Source organism: Meleagris gallopavo, chromosome 1 (genome assembly GCF_905368555.1).
Source record: "Meleagris gallopavo chromosome 1, MGAL_WU_HG_1.1, whole genome shotgun sequence".
NCBI lineage: Eukaryota > Metazoa > Chordata > Aves > Galliformes > Phasianidae > Meleagris > Meleagris gallopavo.
The window spans coordinates 186,500,243-186,521,357 of record NC_139404.1 but is presented as its reverse complement, the minus strand read 5'-3'; the positions used below and the strand labels follow the sequence as shown (position 1 = coordinate 186,521,357).

Genomic DNA, 21,115 nt, shown 5'->3' with positions numbered 1-21,115 from the left:
GATTTGAAGGAAGAATCTGCCTTGATTTGACCTAGCCAACAGGCATTTCAGATGCACTGCCCTTGTACCAGTTGCTAATTTTGTCTAAATGCAATCATTTCACTAATCCAGCTAATTTTAGGTTGATTTCATCCACGTGCAAGGCTGTATCATCTTGTCTCAGCTGCAATGGCAAATTACTGACACCACGTTCAAAGAACCCTTGATTTATGTAATTCTGATCCCCACAAAGCTGCAGGACAAACCAAGCTGCATCTCAATGATGTGTGCTACAGTAGATTTCAAAGTTGCTGCAGAAGCCCACAGCAATTCTTCAGAAAGTTTCATTCTTACAGCTGCAGACTGGTAATTCTGTTTCGACAATTCATTATGATACTTTCCATAGTGCATAGTGCATAAAAAAATACAAAGTGGATAAGATGTGTCTCGTCTTTCCTCTTAGGAACTGAGTGCTAAGGTAACTCTCCTCAGTGCTGTAGACAGGCTTGTGTCCCAATGGGTCACAATGCTGCCCTGGCAGCAGGTCTCGTACCTAGACATGGCCAAAACTTTCAGTAAATCCTCTGGAACCAACATGCACTTGGATCCCCACAGCGTGGTCCCACCAGTTCTCTGTGGCTGACATTTTAAAAAATGTTTAGCATTTCCAATTTTGCAGCATTCAAAGGCAGGAAAGGAACTACTTTATGAGACACTTGATTAAAACCTGTGACAAGCTCTTCCTTCTGTTATTTCTGTGGCTGTTTTGTCAGCTGAGAACAACTGCAATTTCCTTTTAGGACCACAATCACCCTGAGAAGAGCACCGAGAATTCCCAAGACCTGCTCTTGGATCACATGGGCTGTAATAGTCCAAAACACAAGGAAGAGCTGTATTGGAGTTATACAGAAACTTGCAATATGTTCATCAGCACAGAGGAAGCATAGATGCTTCTGTCTTCCCAGGATCTTCCTACTGCCATGTGATTTAAGCTACATGACTTCCTTGCATATGACCTTCCCAGTACTGCAAAGAAAGTCTGAGACATAACTGATAATTGAACCAAGTCCCAGAGATGGAACCCAGCCATGCATTAACTGAAAGTCAATTTTGTCCTCTAAATTTTCCCCAGAGCATCCTAGTTAAGAAAGATCTTATGCAGAATGCACAGACTGGCCAAATAATTCAAGAACAGGAGAAAGTCATTTGCTATCTCTGCTTACTATAGTGCTTGTATTTCTTACATCACAAACCCAACTAACTACAGAGTAAACAATGAGCAAAAAAAGGGAAATAACTGCAAACTTATGTCCATCAGCAGTTTTTCCTTTTTCCTTCTCAGGTAGATTTGGAAAACAGAGGAGCTTCTCAGAAGACAGCTTCCTTTTACTAGTATTGAGGGTACCTGAGAGGACCTCACAGCAGTGACTTCAACGTCTAAACAAAAGCAGCTTTGACATAGCAGTCAACGAAAGACTTGAGTCAACAACCTCACACTGTTAATCCATCTGTGGTTCTGCTGGAGGGATTCAGTCAACTTTGTTGAATAAACTGCCACATATTTCATAGCTCTAGACTGACTCTTTAAGCGTCACACAGAAGCCATAGAGCAGCCAGTGCATTGAATAGAGCAGCAGAATACATGCTACCCAGAGTCTTCCTCCAAAAAACATTTTCAGAGGTTCTGAGGGAGATGTGAGGACTATCCCCTACAGAGCAGCCTTTGATCAGATGAAAACTTAGTTAAAAGCAAGGTCCATTTCAGGCAAATAGCAATGACCCCCAGCAACTAGAGATGTAATCACTAATTGCTATGAGATGGGATCACAACAGCTGAAAACCTATCAAGGTCCCTAATTCTGTCTTAAAGCACAGCAGCAAGGCAGAACAAATGGCCATCAATCATACCTCGACCGCATATAGACTGGTTGAAGTATCCCACTTCAGCTGAACACAGCTAATTCCTTATTAAACTGTTATTATTGAACTGTTAAGAACAGCAAAGAGAAGCCTGTTTGGAAAAGTTTGGGAAGAGCACCTGGACGTTTACTGTAATGACTAGTTACATAGGGGCACCATCTCTCTGTCCGTATCTCTTACCATAGATGTCAGCTTTATTCCTTCTCACTAGAATGCTCTGAAGATGACATATTGATGACTGTGTGGCCTGTACTGACACAAGAAAAAAACATTAACAGCAAACATCCAGGTGAGAGAAACAGAGCACACCAGAATTTATTTTACCTCCAACAGAAGTAGTTTTCTTTCCTTCTTCCACATAGACCAAAATTCCAGTTAAATACTGCCTTTCAGTGATGGGATGAATGCTTTCGAAAGGCACAAAATGGGCGATTTTTTTGGAATGTCCTTCCTTGGAAGTGAGATCAATTTAAGAAATGTGACAGATCCCCATAGTTATATGTTATCATTTTATTATATTGAGAAATAGTCAAAGTGTCCATGTTTCAGTTCAAGCTGTTACATATAATGTCACTAGAAACATTAGCTATGTTATTCTCCAACTACCATTGTATGATGAAGAAAACAAGGCAAATGCTGAAGAAATAGCTCTCCAAACCATGTAAGCAACAATAATTCATCAGCGTTAAGAGTCAGTCGGCAATTCCTCTTCTCTTCAGCCTTGCAGACATTTATTGTCTAATGATTCAAACAGACTGCCTATAAAGTAGCTCCATATTCAATAAAATCCTGTGTCATTGTGCACCTCTGTCCTCTGGGAATGCTGCAATGGCCTTTGGAGATGCCAACTACACAAAATAGAAGTTGTAATCCAGCCTACAGCCCAGAGAATGACACAGGAGGTAGATCAGTAGTCACAGCCTCATCAACTATTAACACCATGCTTACTAGCTGCAGATTTGAAATACTGAAATACACTAGGCTGGTACTGGGTTTTTAGGAGAAGTGCTCTCTTCTGACCTTTTCTCCCTTTGTTCACTGGGTGACTGGAACACATGCTGAAGGCATCTCTGGCCAACCCAAGCTCTTCCAGCACTACCACCACCACAGCAGCAGTGGGTGGATGGAAGCGAGGTAATCAGCTACGAAGGACAAAGTCAACACCAAACCAGGAGGCAAACACTTGCAACTCGCCTTGAGCACTGTCCAGTTTGACACACTGCGAGAGAGAGGTCCTGAGCATTTCCCAAGGGCTGGGCACTGGGGATGGACACAGATGGAAATATGGATGGGTCAGGGCATCCACTACACAAGCCTTCTGCCAACAGCCCACAGTGACATCCCTACAAATAGCCACCAGCACATCACATGGAGTATCTCAAGTTGGAAAGGACCCACAAACACCACTGAACCCATCCAACGGCTCCGTGCAGGACCACCCAAAATCCACCCCTACATCTGATAGAGCTGTCCAAACCTCTTGAGCTCCGGCAGCTCGGGGCCGTGCCCACTGCCCTGGGCAGGCTGTTCCATGCCCACCGTCCTCTTGGAGCAGTCTTTCCCTCAACCCCAGCTGCCCCTCTCCAGACACCAGCCGTTCCCTACCCAAAACCTCACATCACAGGCTGACACTGGGGGCATCCCGCCGCCATCACCCAGCGTGTACAGGGCGGTGTGAAACGGCACCTACCTTGTTGAGGTGGGGGTTCCTGGTGATGTCGTAGCCTCGCTTTTTGACGGCCAAGGCCTCGCGGCGGACAGTCAGACTCCCTCCCGCCGGGCTACCGCTGCCCCGCACTGCGCCGAGCAGCAGCAGCCTCTTGCCGGCCCCGGCCGCCCGCAGCAGCCGCCCCGCAGTCCCGCCGCACAGCGGCCCCATGGCTCGGACCTGCGGACGGGGACGCGGCGTCAGAAGGCACGGGGAGCGAGGGCGCGGCCACAGGGCGGGCCCCACGCCCGGCCCGGCCCAGCCCGGCCCAGCCCGGCCCGGCCGCGGCGGTCCCCGATCCCCGCGATGCCCCCGCTGAAGCGAAAGAAAACCCAGGAAGCAGATCCCGGCCCGACCCCGCGGCGGCCGCCCCTCCTCCGTTACCTGTTAAGGGCTCAGCCGCCGGCGGGGGAGGAATGGGGGTGCCCGCCTGGGCCCCGCCTCCACCGGCTGCCTGAGGACGGGGGACGGCCGGTCCCGAAAATGCACGCGTGGAAAGACATCATCGTCCCACACGTTCGTTTCTCTGACGTTCTTCCCAGATGCTGCCTGCCAAGTACCTGCAAGTGAGGCCTTTGCTGGAGCCGTGAGAACAGCGTTTTCTGAGGAGTTCACGGACCTCTCACCCACATCAAGCTGAAGAATGAAGTTCTCTCTCCTTTTGGATTTGCATATTCTCCATTAGTCTTAATAAAGAGCATCATAAGAAAAAACCCAGACCCATAATGTGAAACCTCGCTCCCTTTTAGCTCCCTTTTTAGCACCCATCTTATCCCAGGAGCTGAGATACCCAAACCTATTTCAGCTCTCAGAACCTCCCCTATGGGCATTCCTGAAACATCCAGGCATCACTGTGTTGGCAGAAGCATCAAAAACACAGGAAAAAGCAGAAGATAAAAATGGTTCTTAGTAGCTAAGACAGGGAGAAATGAAGGAGACAGTTAACTGTGTCAGCTCTTCCAAAAAATGAGTTCTTTTATCTTTTAAAATGGTAGTCTCATAATCACTACTGCTCAATCCGTCTTCGTGTAGATGCTATCCCATACTTGTGGCCTTCTCGGGAATCTCAGGCTGGCTTTAGGTGGAGGCTAATGCTCCAAATTCTCTTTCCATTTGTGTTTACAGAATCATAGAACTGTTAATAGTGGAAAAAAGCCACTAAGACCATCTGGTACAACCATCAATCCATCCCCAGCATGCCTGCTGACCACGTCCCTCAGTGCCACATCTCCACGGTTCTTGAACATCTCCAGATATGGTGACTCTACCACCTACCTGGGCTGTGCCAATGCCTCTCCACTCTTTCTGAGAAGAAATTTTTCCTAATATCCAACCCGAACCTCCCCTGGCACAGCATGAGGCCTTTAGCTCTTGACCTAAATATGTGCATCACTGAGGCTAGATTCTTGATCTAGGAACACAAGATGGAATTTGCCACTATTATTATTATCATTATTTGCACAGCTATAAATTAGACATTGCTGTGATAATCTGAAATCATGAGGAACAATTTTGATGAAAGCAAAGTCAGTGTCTCACCAGTTCTTTGAAGCTTTTCTACTCGTAACAGCCAGCACAGCACCACACAGGTCTTAGCCAACCCAAATCCTAGAAAGTCATCCCCCGTCCTGCTACAGATTTGCAATAAATTTTGCAATATCTTTGTAGTAGTTGTGGGTGTGTGTGTAGCAAACAGTGCTGCTTGTAGAAGAGTCTATAATGCTATATCTCTTACATCTTGAGACTATCGTAGTGAGCAAGGATAACAAAGAGGAGAAACTGCCCTGAACGATTTGCAGAAGTGGGCTACTGAGAAGGAGGAGAAGGTGCCAGACTGAGAACAATGATAGGCATCTGCCCTCAGGCTCAGAGAAAATGGATTTGCTGTGCCTTGGAGAATCTAGAAGAGCTCTTCCAGCCAAATTCTACAATCTAGCACTTTCTAGGAAAAAAATACATCACTAATAACATTTCGAAGAAAAGAAAACCAACACACTTCAACTGTTTTGTGAAATACAGTGTGCCTCTTCCTGGAAAAAACAGCCCACCATTTTGTGTTCAAAATCTCCAAGAGAAGGACAGAACTTTGTAAATGTCTAAATGTTACCACAAACTGGTTTATACTACCCGCAGAAGGTCTGTTTGTGGTCCGTGTGCTCATCAGCCCTGCTATGAACTCCAGAAAGAGCACCAGTGAGTCTGTTTAACCTGGTTCATTTGCTCTTGCATCATTAACTGTCAGGAGTCAAACCCACCATGAATGACGGCATTATGAAAAGAGCTGGAGGTGATGCGTGGACTTTGTTGCTGCCTCTTTAATTCACCGACTGATACAGAGACAGATTTCCAAACAAGCTACAGAGAATGGAGAGGGAAAGAGAATTTCAGGGCTGGGTAAGTTCTCTTGTTCTGAGACTGCAACTGGATGGAATAAATAATGTGCAAGGATTTCAGACCTGCAGTGAACTCCGTTTCCAACCTGCTGGAAACACAGAAAGCTATAAAAGCACCAAATACGATCTTGTGAAAAGAACTTTTTTTTTTACAATTGCGCGTTTTTACTGAGGACGGTGAGTGTTGTAACAGAACATTTCAATTTCCATAGGAATAGTCCAATTTTTCAGTGCAATTTTCAAAATAGTCAGTTTTGATTTAAAAAAAATCAGTTATAAGAAAGTGATTTATCGAAATGAGATTTTTTAAGAATCTTCTACAGTGTGAATTTCCTTTTGTGTTTGATTGACATACAATGCATTCTTTAAAAAAAAACAAAAAACACAAAAACAAAAAAACTCGAAGTTTCATCTGAAATGGTCTAAAATTTTCGAATGGCCCAAATAGGAATCATTTTTATTGGCTCTTTTCCAGAACAGATTGCCTACATTTATTCATCTGCAGTAAATACTGATGAAATAATACCTCTTGGTTTTGGAATAGGGCAGGGCATTGCTTATTTCTGTATCTACGAACCATGTAGTGTCCCAGTCCTCTAAACCTTCTGGTAGACACTACTTAATTTTGTATCAGAGGAGAAATAGACAACTAATAGCTATTAAAGTCAAGGTGTGAAAGCACAGCAGTACCCCAGGAGGCAGACACCAATAGGGAAAATAAATGTATGGTCCGTGCTTGCTTGATAAAGGACAGGGAAGCTGTAAGAGGAGAAAACAAAACATGGAAAGGTCTTTCCCACGCCGTGGGCTGCTGGGCAGTCTGACAGCTTTGGGCTGATTCAAAATGACTGTGGGAGATCTCATTTCCTGACATTGGACCGGAGTGAGGGAAGGTAAGTGGGGCACGTCATCAGGATGGGCTCCAGTTTTCTGATCGCCAGAGGAATTTTATTCTGCTTCTTCACGTTACTTAAGGTGCCTTCTTAGAATTAGGGAGCTATAGCTTGTTATATGAGCATGGGCAGAGAACTGCCCATAAACTAGCATACAGTGAGCTTAACGGAATGAACTCACTATGATGGAAAGGATTGCAGATTTTTACTCAAAATAAATCAGCTCCTGCCTAATACTGTTCAAAAGCACAACAAAATAAAGAGCCTTCGTGTCTTGCACTGAAGGTTGTTGGACAAAAAAATGCCTGAGCAATTCACTCAGCCTCTCTCTTGTGGCTCAGCTTCCACTATATCCTTGGGACAGATCTGCCACATAAACCTGGGCTTTGTACATCTATCTTCTGCCCACCAGTGCTGGATTGAGGGTCATGACAAAACCATAAAGCTGTGTGTGAACTGTCAGAAGAGACATTTTCTTGTTCCTGAATTGATAGAATTATTATCTTGACTTGAAGAGTGCCTGGAGACATGTCAGAGCCTTATACAGTACGCTATCAATACAGTTTATGTGCAAGAGGGACAAATGTAGGCAGGGAAATGGAGACATCACTTGCTCTGGGCTACACAGCAGGTCAGATGGCAAAGATGGGCATCCCCATACTCACAGCTGGCTAGCAGAAAGCACGAGATGGGGAGGGAAGCAGGGCTGTGTCTTGGTGTCTCGTTTCTAAATGGACTACAGAAATAGCTGCCAATAGGGTATCCCACTGCTGGCCACTGAGGGGATAGGACAGGGGTTTTAGAAAAGTTATTTTTAGCAAGCTCACAGCATTTTGTATGTTTATAGTAGACACACATGCCATAGGAAACCAGAATATACATACATATAGGCTTTTGTCTCTTGCTACTGTATGGACCCTCTCACTTATTTCTTTCGTTTTATATTTTTAGCTTATACACCTCATGCAATAGGGATATACTGTTTCTTTACAAAAGTAAAGATAAGCCTTTCTCTGCAGCCATCATCTCTCCACTGCCATGCAGACACTTGCCAAGAAACTTCTCATTTTTACCTCCCATTGGTTGACAGCAACCTTCAAACTGCTTTTTTATCTCGGTGAGAAATGATCACATACACTGCATTTCCAAAATTTACCTGGCATGGCAAAACAAAGCTTGAATGTGATTTAGATGCTTTATTTCCACAGATACGCAGTGCTCACTGGCAGATGCACATGAATGCACTTTGTATAACATGAAGCCTCTCCTGAATGCAAATTTGATTGAAGCGAGGGTTAAATTCTTGGTTAAGAAACTAAAAAAAAAAAAAAAAGCTACAGAAAAGCTCTAAAAGCAATGAAACACACACGTATTCAGCATTAAACTTGTAGGATTTTATTTAAGCTATTTTTCAGCAGCAGGAAGGAAACAATAGTCTGTGGAATGGGATTCTATAAACACTTAGGGACTTGCTTTTTGCTATAGAATGCAATTGAATTTTCAAAGCATGTTATCAGTGCTAATTTATTCCCCCAGTAATTTAAGACATTTCTTTGTGCTGCAGCCTTGCATTGAGCAGTTTGACATCAACAAGAATGCCAATGAAATAAACTTCCTAACAGATGAAGCTCTGCCATATAGAGAGGGACCGTATAGCATCTATTCTTCTACAGCATTATCTTTCCTCTCAGGAAATGAATTGAGCTGCAGCTATAAACTTACATTGAATTTTTTTCCAAACCACATGCCTTGACAATTCTTGGCATTGTGCAGCTGGTTTGTTCCATTTTGCAGAGACTGTATGCTAGCTATTCATGCAGACTTTTCATTTAAATTCACTATGACACAGGAAGGCTTCCCACAATAGGGCTGTGAATTTGATCAAGACCTTTCTCTAATACAAACAGTGGCAAGAAAAAGTAAGTGTAGTAGAAGATTCTGGAACCCAATGGACAACAGACAGTTATGGTGAGCTCCTCATATATAAGGAACAATATCTTCATCTGCTTTAGTATTCTTGTTCATGTTGCTAAATAAAACATATATAAAGATGCACATATATAGAGAGTATCTGTAGTGTAATGCTTAGTATAGTAATGTTTATAGTAAAGTACATGCATTCTAGATAAACATTTATTCAAGGCAGAAGTCCTGGGTTTGTCCAGCTTGGAGAAGAGAAGCTCTGGAGAGACTTCATTGCAGCCTTCCTGTACTTAAGGGAGCTTATAAGCAGGAGGGGGACTGACTTTTTTACACGCTCTGATAGTGAGAGGACAAGGGGGAATGGCTTTTAACTAAAAGAAGGGAGATTTAGATGTTAGGATGAAATTATTTACTCGGTGGTGAGGCCCTGGCACAGCTGCCCAGCGAAGCTGTAGGTGCCCCATCCCTGGAGGTGCTCGAGGCCAGGTTGGAAGGGCCCTGGGCAACCTGAGCTGGTGGGGGGCAACCGGCCCACGGCAAGGGATAGAACTGGGTGAGCTTTAAGGTCCCTTTCAATGCGACGTATACAGGGAGGCAAACTGGGTCAGTGGGGTTTGAATGCTCTACGAGAATCATAGAATCATAGAATGGTTGGGGTTGGAAGGACCTTTAAGATCCACCCCCAGAGGATCTGGGGCAGGGACACCTCCCTCTAGACCAGGTTGTCTCACAGCCCCATCCAGCCTGGCCTTGAATGCTTCTAGGGAGGGGCATCATGCCAACCTTTCCCAGCTACAAAAAATTGTATACTTGATCAGTCTACAAGGATTCACATGTCATCTTCAGATGCAGCAGCCACAGAATCCTTCTGTTCACCTCTAACAAATACAAGTCATCAGGTGACTGACCAATAGCCACAGATGATCCCAATTCCTGTATGGTTTTAAAAATCTTCAGTACTGCAGCCTGTCCCACGAGGTAAATTTCAAAATCTTTTTCTGGAATACTAACGTGCTCTTGTGCTAAGTCCATATAGTCTGATGGACATTCCAGATGAAGGGACATGCACAGGCTTCTTGTTCATGGTCACATAGTCAGACAGTGATGGAGCTGAGAACTAGATCCATATGTCCTGGCTGTCAGTCCCTTGCTCACTTGGTCATCTATCACTGACTCTCTTTGTCACAATTTATTTCCCTGGCTTCTGCTCTCATGATGTTATTCTTCAGTAGTGAGGGATTTATCTGTCATCCAGACAAAACTCATCTGCATCGTGCATGTAAAGCTTTAATCAGACCTTCGGACGTCTTTCCAGGCTTTGATTGGTTCTAAACGATAATGATAATGGTTTATATACTTACACCTCTTAAAATGAAAAATGAACATGAAGATAAAGACACTTCAGTCAATAAATTCTCCTGTCTTGTTCAACATAAATGTTGGTTGTTTTTTTTTTTTTCTGTTTTCTTGCCATCTTACTACTAATGGCCTGAGCATGGCATTAACCCTGTAATGCATGTGCATGACCGTCAGAGTCTAAATACCTGAAGAGAAATGGACAGTACAGAAAGGAAAACACATCATTTGACATCTTGATTTCTAAGATCAACAGAATCAATTTATAGTGAAACATATAACTTGGATTTATTTTAAAACTGAATTATTTGTAAGTGTAGGTTTTGATCTTCCTCTTCTAGAAGGCATTACAGGTTTTACAATTAGCTTCAGTAGGACCAGAATACTGCTGTGGTGCAGCTATACATTTTAGTCATTTTTAATGCAAAAATAGTTCTCAGTACAGTGCAAGAGTACATTTTTACATTTAGCACAGTGAAAGTAGGTGGTTAATCTTTTTCCTTAGAAGTCAGATTGCCATTTGAAGAAGCACGATTGACCTTGCATCTAGTAATGTGTCACAAGCCTGTCCTGATCCCTTATTTCTGCTGGAAAACTGTGCCATTGAAAGATTCCATTAACAACATGGATTAATAAAAATGGTGCTGAGTGAGACTTTGAAACCCACAAAATGATGAAATATCCTGATAATGCCTTGTGATATTAAAGTCAAGAATGCAGTAAAAGACACAGACCATGAACAAAAGCCATTCCACAGGTTACTGAGGGGTAAAATGATTGCCAGCTGATCCATCCATGCACATCCCCAATCACTGCTGCTCTGAGGGCAGTTTGAGGCAACTTAATTACAAGTGAAAATACGCTGCAGCAATCTGAGTTACCTTGAGGTGAGCAGACAGTTGGGTTAACCCACTTCACTCTTGCATCTGCCGTGGCAATGGGAACATGTACATGTACAGCTGATGTGCAACAAATGTCACAATTTATGGCAACCAGAGTTTTAATGGTCTCTTCAGCTCTGAGCCAGTAAAATGTTTACGGTTATAACAGTGTTTGCAGAAGAGTTTGGCCAAAGGGGGGTTTGGCAATGAGTCGCTGCCACAAAAGTAGGAGTCGTGTTCCTGAGCAGTCTTCTTTGATTGTACAAGAGTGCAATTAACACTTCATCAGTGGAATCATTTTAAGTCATGTTCTGACATTGCTGCATCTTCTATGGCAACATGAGTCTATGTGATGAGGGATAAAGCAGGGTGTAAAGCTTTTAATGAAGGATAATCATTTATACTTCATATTCATTGCCTTCCTAGACAAAGTGATTTTTAAGGTTTCACTTAGATGTGTGAAAAGGCGGCTTGAGAAAATTGCTATTTCTGAATACTACAAAATCAGAAAAAACCCACCAAATTGCACAGAGGATATATGTTCACCCAGCTCTCTGTGACCAGCAGTTGTCATCCCTTCCATTCCTAGAAGGCAAGCTTTATGAATGCCAAGCGGAGCATTTTCCACGTGCTATATTTATGTATGACTCTGTCCTCATCCCAATCCTAAAGATTATCTTCCTAACTGCCAAGCCTCTAACATGAACTGTAGTAAGAGGGATCATAGAATCATGGAATCATAGATGGGCTTGGGTTGAAGGATCCTTAAAGACCATCTAGTTCCAACTCCACTGCCGTGGCAGGATTGCCACCCACTAGATCAGGCTGCCCACGGCCCCATCCAACCTGGTGTGGAAAAATTCATCTCTGAGAATTTTCAGGCTCTCAGAGTAACTGGTGTCTGTATGGAATGAAGCTCTTTCAGGAATTCCCTTTAATTCAGCTGTCCACAGTATAATTACATCAGCTGTGTGATTAGCAATCACCAGCTATGATGGAAAATGGCAGGCACCACCTCCTCGTAAAATCACCTGGATCAGCAAGCATGCCATTTTTAAACTCTTTGGCAAGGGGTAAATGACTGCAGCCAAATTCTGTCAGAAAATAACAGCTCACAGAGGGCTGCAGACTCCTCCCTAACTCTCATGCACCCAGTTCCGTGCTGCAGACCTTCCTGGGGGTGTATTGACAAGAGTCAGGGCTGATAAAGAAAGCAAACAAATGGAAAGTGAGAAGTGGCAGGACAGGTCGGCAGCAGGGCAGGGCCTGCTGGTATCACTGGGGCTGGCTGCTGGCCTGCAGTAAAACTACATGTAACCTCAGTCAGCATCAAGGCTTTGTGTCCAATGCAGGGATGAAAGAAAGAAGGGTCAGATTTCTTACATTTTGGACCATAAAAGGACACTCTTTATATAAGTACAGCAGAAAATGTTGTTGGTTTTCTCAATAAACAACCATTTTGGGCAATACTTTTTCATTAAACACCCTTTGTTGGCAATGCAAATGTCTGCAAAGTTTCCATCTATTCTTCAAGTCTTCAGTCAGTTCTATAACCTCCATGGTAATCTTGTAAAAAACCTCTGGGTCTGATGTTAGAACACTTTCAGTCCCTTATGATTATTAAAATAAAAGAGGACAACCATTTCTGAAGTCAGCAGGCCTGTAGTGTTGACTGATAGGAATCACTTTGCTCTTCTCACACCAGTATTCCTCTTATTTACACAAGCAGAGGTTCTCTTTAACAAACTTTTATCACTGACTTGATTACTTTATTCCAACATAAAGCATTTTTCCTGAGTGTTTGTACTGAGAAATTTATATTTATTACAGAGACAAGGAAAACCAAAGATTAACAGATTAAAAAACCACTTAATAGGAGAATAAGAAATCTTCAGTGGATAAAAGCCAACTAATCTGGGTAGTCTGCTGAGACATCTCTCAGATGCACTGGAATAGGCTAGGGATAACAGGAAACATGCAGTCTGCATACATGACCCAGCCACAGCACTGGAGTGAAGGAATGTTAATCAATGTGATCATTTACTAATCAGAACTGCTGCCTATCATTAAAAAGTCAGGGCCAGACAAGTTTCAGCTGAAGCTGGGCTTTGCCCTGAGGCTGCTGGGGACTGGGTGTGTGTTCTCTTCTGCTGACTCTGCTCTGGGAAATGAATTTTTGGCAAAGGGGTTGGACAGCTGGCTCTGGTAACATCTGAACTTGTGCAGCACATGTTGTCAGAGCTTGTGTCAGATCACAGAGAGGGTTTTTTTTTGTTTGTTTTTTTTTTTTTTTTGTAAAACAGGGAGAGAAAACAGCAGTCGTAACGCTGTAACAAACAGAGAGGAGGGCTTTTTTTGGCAAAGGGAAATCCTTAAAGTCACAATGGGGATTTCTGACAATGCAAAGGGGCTGTATAAACGAGAAGGCAAAAGCAGAGCAGCCATCACTTGCAGCTGTAACGTGCAGTGGCTGCCAGCACATCAGTACAGGCCAGAGGAGCAATGCAGAATCTTGGAGGCTTCCAGTGGTATTCTCAACCCAGTTAGAATGCTGCATGGGAAAATTAATGCTTTGTCAATTGCCATTCACTGTTTGGGAAAAGTATAGATTATTGTAAATGGTTCACTGTGCAAGATGGCTGATTGGCATCAGTGATGAACCCTCGAAGATGAACTAATCTGAGTAATTTATAGAATAGGAGGGAAGGATTCAAAGTGGAGGCTCATCCCTAGGGAGCTCATACTACCACCATTAACATCTATTGGTACATGGAATGCTGATGAATATGTTCATTTTCCAGACCTGAGCAAGACAATTTATCGCAGCACAGTGAAATCTGCAAGCAGCAAAGACTGAAGGGAGTGCTTCTTCAACAAAGAGACACTCCCTTGGAATCTTAAGAACTCCATGGCCAAAGCTGATAGCAAAATAGATGTATCAAGGATCATTGCAGTCAGTAGTACAGGGAATAGCTGGAAAAAAAGAGAGAGGCACAAATTGGACAGTTGGACTAGATGATCTTGGACATCTTTTCCAACCTTGGTGATTCTATAATTCTACATACATATCAGCTGTAAAATCTGAACGTCTGCTGAGGCCAAAACATTTTCATGGGAAAAATCATAGAATCACAAGGATTGGAAAAGAGCACTGAGATCACCTAGTCCATCCATCAGTCCGTCCCTGTCATGCCCTCTGACCACACCCCCCAGTGCCACATCTCCACGGTTCTTGAACATTTCCAAGGATGGTTACTCCATCACTCCCTGGACAGTCTGTGCCAACGCATCACCACTCTTTCTGGGAAGAAATTGTTCCTAATATACAACCTGAAATTATGCATCAAGAAGCAGTGTGTGGGTGCTGTGTCTATTCATATTATGCAGCATTGGATATTTCACTGAAACTGAGCTGTGAAGGCAAACACATCTGACAGACACGCTCCTCTTCTTTGGCAACTGATTAGCAGTGCCTATAAGGGCTCAGTACGCACCCAAGTGTTATGGGAACAAATTTGGAACAAACAAGAGGAGAGTGATGTCAGCTATTCCAAGACCAACTGTCACCTGTTCAAGTGTCAATTTGCTGATGCAGTATAATAAAATTTTGTGTGGCAGAAGAAAATGAATGAATGACCTTTCTCAAAACTTGTGGTAAGTCTGGTGTGAGTGCGTTGCTCATTCTAGTTCTGAAACTGAGATATGGAGAAGCTTGGTTACCTCTTGTGAAAGCTGTCTGCCTCCTTCAGTGCAGATTTAGATGCATTCAGTGCAGATTTAGGTCCTTCCATGCAGCTAGAGAAGGGCCTCAGCCAACAGCCAACTCCCTAGGTGCACAATCTCAAGCAGGGAAATCTTTGTAGCTGAAGAGTTAAATCAGGTAAAGGGTGAGGTGTATGTGTGTGTGCTGGAAGGAGGGTGGAAAAGATGACGTACATAAGCAGAGTGCCTTTGGAGAACTGAATGTGCCATCACCTCTGCCACAATAGCCTGCATACCAGCAGCTGTCACTGGAGCACAGAGTAACACAGCCGGCTGCAGGAACGCTGCCTCCCTGACCCACTCAGACTCCCTGAAGCCTGCCTGCCCAGTGACACAAGCTCAGCTGCATTTTGGAGTTGCTGTGAGTCACCCAGTGACAGCTTCTGACTCAATGCTGAGCAATAGCTGAGGAATTAGGAGCTCTGGGGCTCGTGTGTCCATGGTCACAGTGTTAGACACAGCTGGTTTTCCTGGGAACCCTCCGAGTTATCCCTCTTTTTCGGCGTCTTTATTTATGAATGTATGGATTTATGTTTATTTATTTTCCATCAGAGTTCACGGACAGGGTGTTCCTGCTTTCCGGGTTGTTTTGTTACCCTTGGTTGAAGAAGTGGACAAACACTGCAAGAAAATGGATTTTATTCATTGTGGGAAAATGAGTGTGTATACAGGGGAAAAAAATGTGTTCCACATTCTCTCCACATGATGAATTTCAGATTCATGTGGAGATAAACCAAAAATACCCATGAAAGGGCATGGGTTTTTTGCATTTCATTTCCACAGGAGATTCCCAGAGTTGTTTGTTTGAAATAAACAGCATAAAAGGAGACCCTCTGCCCACTCTCTGATGGGAAGTAAATAATGGCTGGATCAGCATTTCCATTCTTAATTCTGCTTTTCATATGGTTTGTTTTAAAAATTTGCTCCAGACATGAACCTAACATGTAGTAATACTTTGCATTCAGGGAAGTCTTTCATCTGAGCAGTTCTAAGTGCTTTGAAAGTATTAGTCAATTAGGATTCCCAGCATCGTGAGAGATGCAAGCATTCTTTCAAAGAGAAACTGAGTCATTCATAGTCACATACCATGGTGACATTTTGCCCAGCAATATGACAGATCTCTGTTCATTAGTTTTGCTAATCATTTGAATCCATCACTGTTTCCATGCTCCACATAAGGATGGCTTTCTTATTTTTCATACTGTAAACAAATATGAAAAAATTATGTAGCTAAAAGTCTATGTAGATAGATACAGCTTAATTATACAATAGTAATTAATAATAAAACGGATCCTGTGTTCTGTAGAGTCATCCCAAACAATTGTAACAGATCTCATTAGTGAAACAGTGGGAGTCACCCGCTGTGATTTGCAGTAGGCTTATGGGTGTTGAACATCAAATATTAACAGCACACTACAGCTGCACTGCAGCAGAATTTAAAGCAGATCATGCAGATAGAAAAGAAATTTACAGAATTTTCCTTATCCCTGGCAGAACTGGCCATCCATCTTTTTACTATTGAGAGTCTGGGTGGGGCTCAGTATGTGTAATTTAGGCAACTAACTTTAATTTCCAAAAGCTCATGTAACTCTTTCCCATTGTGGGATGGGGTTCCTGTGGAGTCAATGGGGAGAGAGCTAGGGGATGGGGAATGCCTCCAGTGGAAAAAGTTTACAACACAACATGACGAAACTCCAGAAGAAAGACTTACCTTTATGGGACAAAGAAATGAGGGTAAAAAGTCTCAGTGTTTATTCTTCTTGTTCATTCTACTCCTGCTCAAGTACAACAGTTGCTGAGATGCTTTGGCTGGGGCAGGGAAGATTACCCAACCCAACTCTGCATGGTAGGACAGTGGGACTAAGCCTGTGGGTGCTCTGTGTAACATGAGAATGATCAATAAGGAACCGACTCAGAAGTGAATGCTGTCCTGTTCCAAGGACAACCGACAAGCCAACAAACTGAGTGAAAGAGCCAAAACTGGGCGTTTGAGGTCCTAATCATCTCCCGAGTCCCAGAATTCATGCAGTTAAACCAACCTGGGCATCAGTGCTCTGATATCCTACATGGATTGAAAAGGACCACAGTGATCATCTAGTTTCAAACACCTGCTATGTGCAGGGTTGCAAACCACCAGACCTGCCCAGAGCCACATCCAGCCTGGCCTTGAATACCTCCAGGGATGGGGCATCCACAGCCTCCTTGGGCAACCTGTTCCAGTGTGTCACCACCCTCTGTGTGAAGAACTTCCTCCTAATATCAAACCTAAACCTCCCCTGGCTCAGTTTAAAACCTTTCCCCTTGTACTATCACTATCCACCCTTGTAAACAGTCGTACCCCCTCCTGTTTATACACTCCCTTGTGATGACACAACTGTGTCCAAAGAGTACTGGTATTTCAATTTGCTTCCAATCCAATTAATTTAAACTTCTTATTGCATACTGTTGAAATGCCCCAAATCACTGTGATGTCAAAGTTTGCATACAAGCCAGATCCCTGGCCTTTATCAAGACAACATGCATTTCAACTTAAACTATGGAGAGACACGAGGAAGGAATATCCTCGATTGCTAACAAGCTCAGAACAAACGAAGTGTTGGAAATATTGCAGAGCCATATGCTACTGTAGTGGCTTGTATGGGGAGTGACAGCCCAACTGTACAGGACACTGATCACCAAAGCAGCTGCCAAAAAGAAAAACTAAACCCACAATGAGATAATAAATACATATTGAAATTGGTCCTTTTTCATAGTTTCTGGAATTTATAAGTGAACAATCTGAGGCATGTGAAACAATCCTGTTTGTGTTATCAGTGTGTTCCTCCCAGGGAGCTGCCTGTAAGCCAGTCTTTAACTTGAATTCAGGTTGGATATTAGGAAACATTTATTCTCAGAAGAGTGGTGAGGCATTAGCATAGGCAGCCCAGTTAGGTGGTGGAGTCACTGTCCCTGGAGGTGTTCAAGAGCCATGGAGATGTGGCACTGAGGTTAGTGGATGTGGTGGGAATGGAGTTCACAGTTAGACTAGATGATCTTAGTGGTCTTTTCTAACCTTAATGACAAGGAAATTCTTGTTGCAGCCTCCTCTGCTTCCAGTTTTTCTGTAGGGGATCTCCACCATAACTAAACAGTGACTTTGTTAGAGTCTATGCCAAAACAGAGGAGTTTCCCCTGCCCAGCCTACTACACTAAATCTGTTTGGATTTTTTATAGGCTCTTGTATGTCTGGATTCATCCAGCGCCATTGTTGGTGGCATAAACATCCTTATGGTGGAGGGCATGGGGCATTCTCCAGTGCAACCAAGGGCAGTATGTTCAGCCCCTGTTGCTAAATAGCGCTCCCTTTAATCTCCAGAGGCGGATGACGTTCAGCATTTTACAATGTGGCAAATGCATCTGGCAATACTCAGATATGGGTTATGAGAAAAGAACGTATTCAAACATATAAAGCTGCTCTGAACAAGGTCAGAACAATTCACAATACGTACTTTGGCTCAGCTTGCAGATCTTCTGCAAAATCTGTCTGCAGAAAATTGCGAGCACGACTAATAAAAAATTTAATGAGCCTTGACCAACAAGAATAGTTTATTGTGATTTATTTTAGTAGTCCTTTCACTGCTCTTCCCTCATGCCAATAAATATCTGCCATTGCCCGCACACAAATATCTTTATGATGGAGGTGAATCATGCGGTGGAACAGGCATTACCTGGTGGGAAATGCCTGTTTGTGTAGACATTGTGGGCAGATTTGGCAACACCCAGAGCTGTTGCCTTGATGTCATTTGTGTAAAAAGCTAATTTCAAAACACGACCTGATTTATAATGGCCTATTCCTTTTTAAGGCCAGTGCCAAAAGATTAGTTGCCTTTGGTTTGTTTTGCCTATTAACAAAGTTAAGTTGTTTGCTGAAAGTCTCACTCAGACACTTGAGACTTACATAATCATAGAATATGGAATGGTTTGGGTTAGGTCATCGAACTCCAACCCCCTCCCATGGGCTGATTGCCTCCCACCAGCTCAGGCTGCCCAGGGCCCATCCAAGCTGGCCTTGAGCACCTTCAGGGCTGGAGCACTCGCAGATTCACTGGGCAGCCTGTGCCAGTGCTGGGGAACACAATAACAGGATACAGTCTCATCAGCACTGACTGAGGAGTTTTGCTAGTGGTGAACTCCAACACTCCAGCTCTCCCATGGCAGCACATGCTTTGTCTTCAGGTGCTGTGGTCACCACATGTTTCCACGGAGGACAAACAGGCAACGTGGTGGTTCCCAGGGAAGATGATCTGTGAACCTGTATCCCAACCATTCCCCATCAGCCTCAGTCATGGTCTGAAGCCCCAGGCACTCACAGCAGCATCGTAGGATTACAAGGACCCTTTAGTGTGGGATGGAGAATGTTTTCAACATGCATAAGCTTTTGGATGTTGACAGTGGGGTGGGAGCAACAGCCATGCTAGTGGGTGGGCTTTCAGAAGAACTCTGAAGGAAGAAGAGGGAGGATTCTTGGAGTGTAGAAAGCCTGAAGTGTCACTATGTGTGATTTTTCTTCTCTGAATAACAAAGTTGTGAGCACAGGATCTGCCCAGCCTGAGTCTCTGGGATACTGGATGGAGATGATGAATGACTACAAACAGCTGTAATATTGCTTTTAAATCCCCATTAATTATTCCTGTAGCAATTCCATTGTCTCCCTTGTTTCCTGTAGCAGGAAACTTTCCTTTCACCGTCTGAATGCCAAAGACAATTTTTTTTGTTATTATCATACATCAATAACTTGTTTGGAAATCCATTTCTCAGATTGCCCTGTGTGATGCGACACCTACTGAATCAACCTGCAAATGAGAAGAGCAGCCACAACGCATTAAACAAATCACTCCACCTATAGGAAACAACTTGTAGTGCATAAGCATCTCCTTGGGCAGATCCCATCTGCTTGCCAGTGTTGGACATGGTGGGGCACCCGTGGCTGGGTGACAGTGCTGGATTCCCAGCAGGATGTTGCCAAGGCCACGATTGGCTTTAGCAAGTCTTCCACAGCTAGAGATGAGAAGCAGCCTTTGAAGAGGTGCCAACAAGGAGATTTTTCTTAACCCCAAATCACTGGTAAGTCTGCAGCTCTGTGGGTACTGATCCTATCAGTGCCGATGCACAGGTGAGATGGTGCTTAGTACACCTAGGAGGTTGTGTGCTGAGAACTCCAACAATTCAGAACCCTCATCTGCAAAACAAGGAGGCAGGAACGCACATGAAATAGATGTTAATTATGTTCTCATTCTGCACATCGCTGACTCATTCCTTCCATTTTAACAGGCTACATCTAGAAAAACAGCACTGGTTCATGGCTGTGCATTTCCTACATCCTGGCAAGGACACAGCAAGATGGATCACACCTCTTTTTATAGGTGTAAAAAGCCAACAGTAGAGGCATTGGGTGGGTGTAGGTCACCTGGCTTTGCATCTGTCAGCTCAGTTTGCTCCTAGAATCACAGAATCAAAGAATCAGAATCATAGAATCATGGAATCATAGAATATCCTTGAGATGGTGGCCGACAAGTTCAGCAATCACCGCACACCATCGGTAGTTTCATTCAGATACAAAAACAGAGTTATTGGCGTCTTGATGAAAAACCAGCAAATTACTCATGCCCACAACACAGTATCTAACTTCAAGAGGTTCCATGGCTGTGCATTTAATGATCTGTTTTTTCAGAAGGAAAAGAAAAAAATGAGTTATGATTTGGTTCCTATGAAAAATGGTGGAGTTGAAGTAAAGGTCATATACATGGATGAGGAGCACATCTTCACTATGGAACAGATTTCAGCGATGTTTTGGATGAGTTGGAAAGGATTTTCTTTTCTTGTTAAGTGGACAAAGCCTGAATTTCACACATCTGTGTGTGCCACTGTGCTATCACTTCACGTAATGAAACAGAAAGGAGCACAAACACCTCATACAAATCCATGGGGTTATGAGCAGTTATAAGGATACAAAATGAACCTCAGAACCTGACCACCCTCAATCCCAGCTCCCCCTGCAGTGTGCTGCAGTGCTTGTTTGTACCTGTGGGGAAGACATGGGGAGCACATACAAATGCCAGATGTTGTATACATTGCATAACGCATTACTGGAAAACAGAACAGGAGTGAATGAATAGAGCAGGAGTGGATAATACAAATTAAATAACACAAATACAAAATAAAACAAACAAATCTCATGCAAGATGGACTGCCAGGCTGGGAAATTGTTACCTAAAGGGACGGGGAAACTCCACCTCTTGTCAGAACCTCCACCAGACTGCA

General features: G+C 43.5%; 1 protein-coding gene across 2 annotated transcripts in view; it reads right to left on the bottom strand.

The window, feature by feature from the left end:
- ME3 (malic enzyme 3) overlaps positions 1-4,128 on the bottom strand; it is a 114,127-nt gene extending 109,999 nt beyond the window's left edge. The window contains exons 1-2 of one of the 2 annotated variants that reach the window (XM_085216414.1): positions 3,992-4,128; positions 3,590-3,787 (exon numbers count right to left, since the gene is read on the bottom strand). In XM_085216414.1, the coding sequence (XP_085072540.1) occupies positions 3,590-3,778 (189 nt within the window). In that variant the 5' untranslated portion in view covers positions 3,779-3,787; positions 3,992-4,128. The other variant, XM_085216413.1, reaches the window with a different exon arrangement.
- Between the last annotated feature and the right edge of the window lie 16,987 nt (positions 4,129-21,115).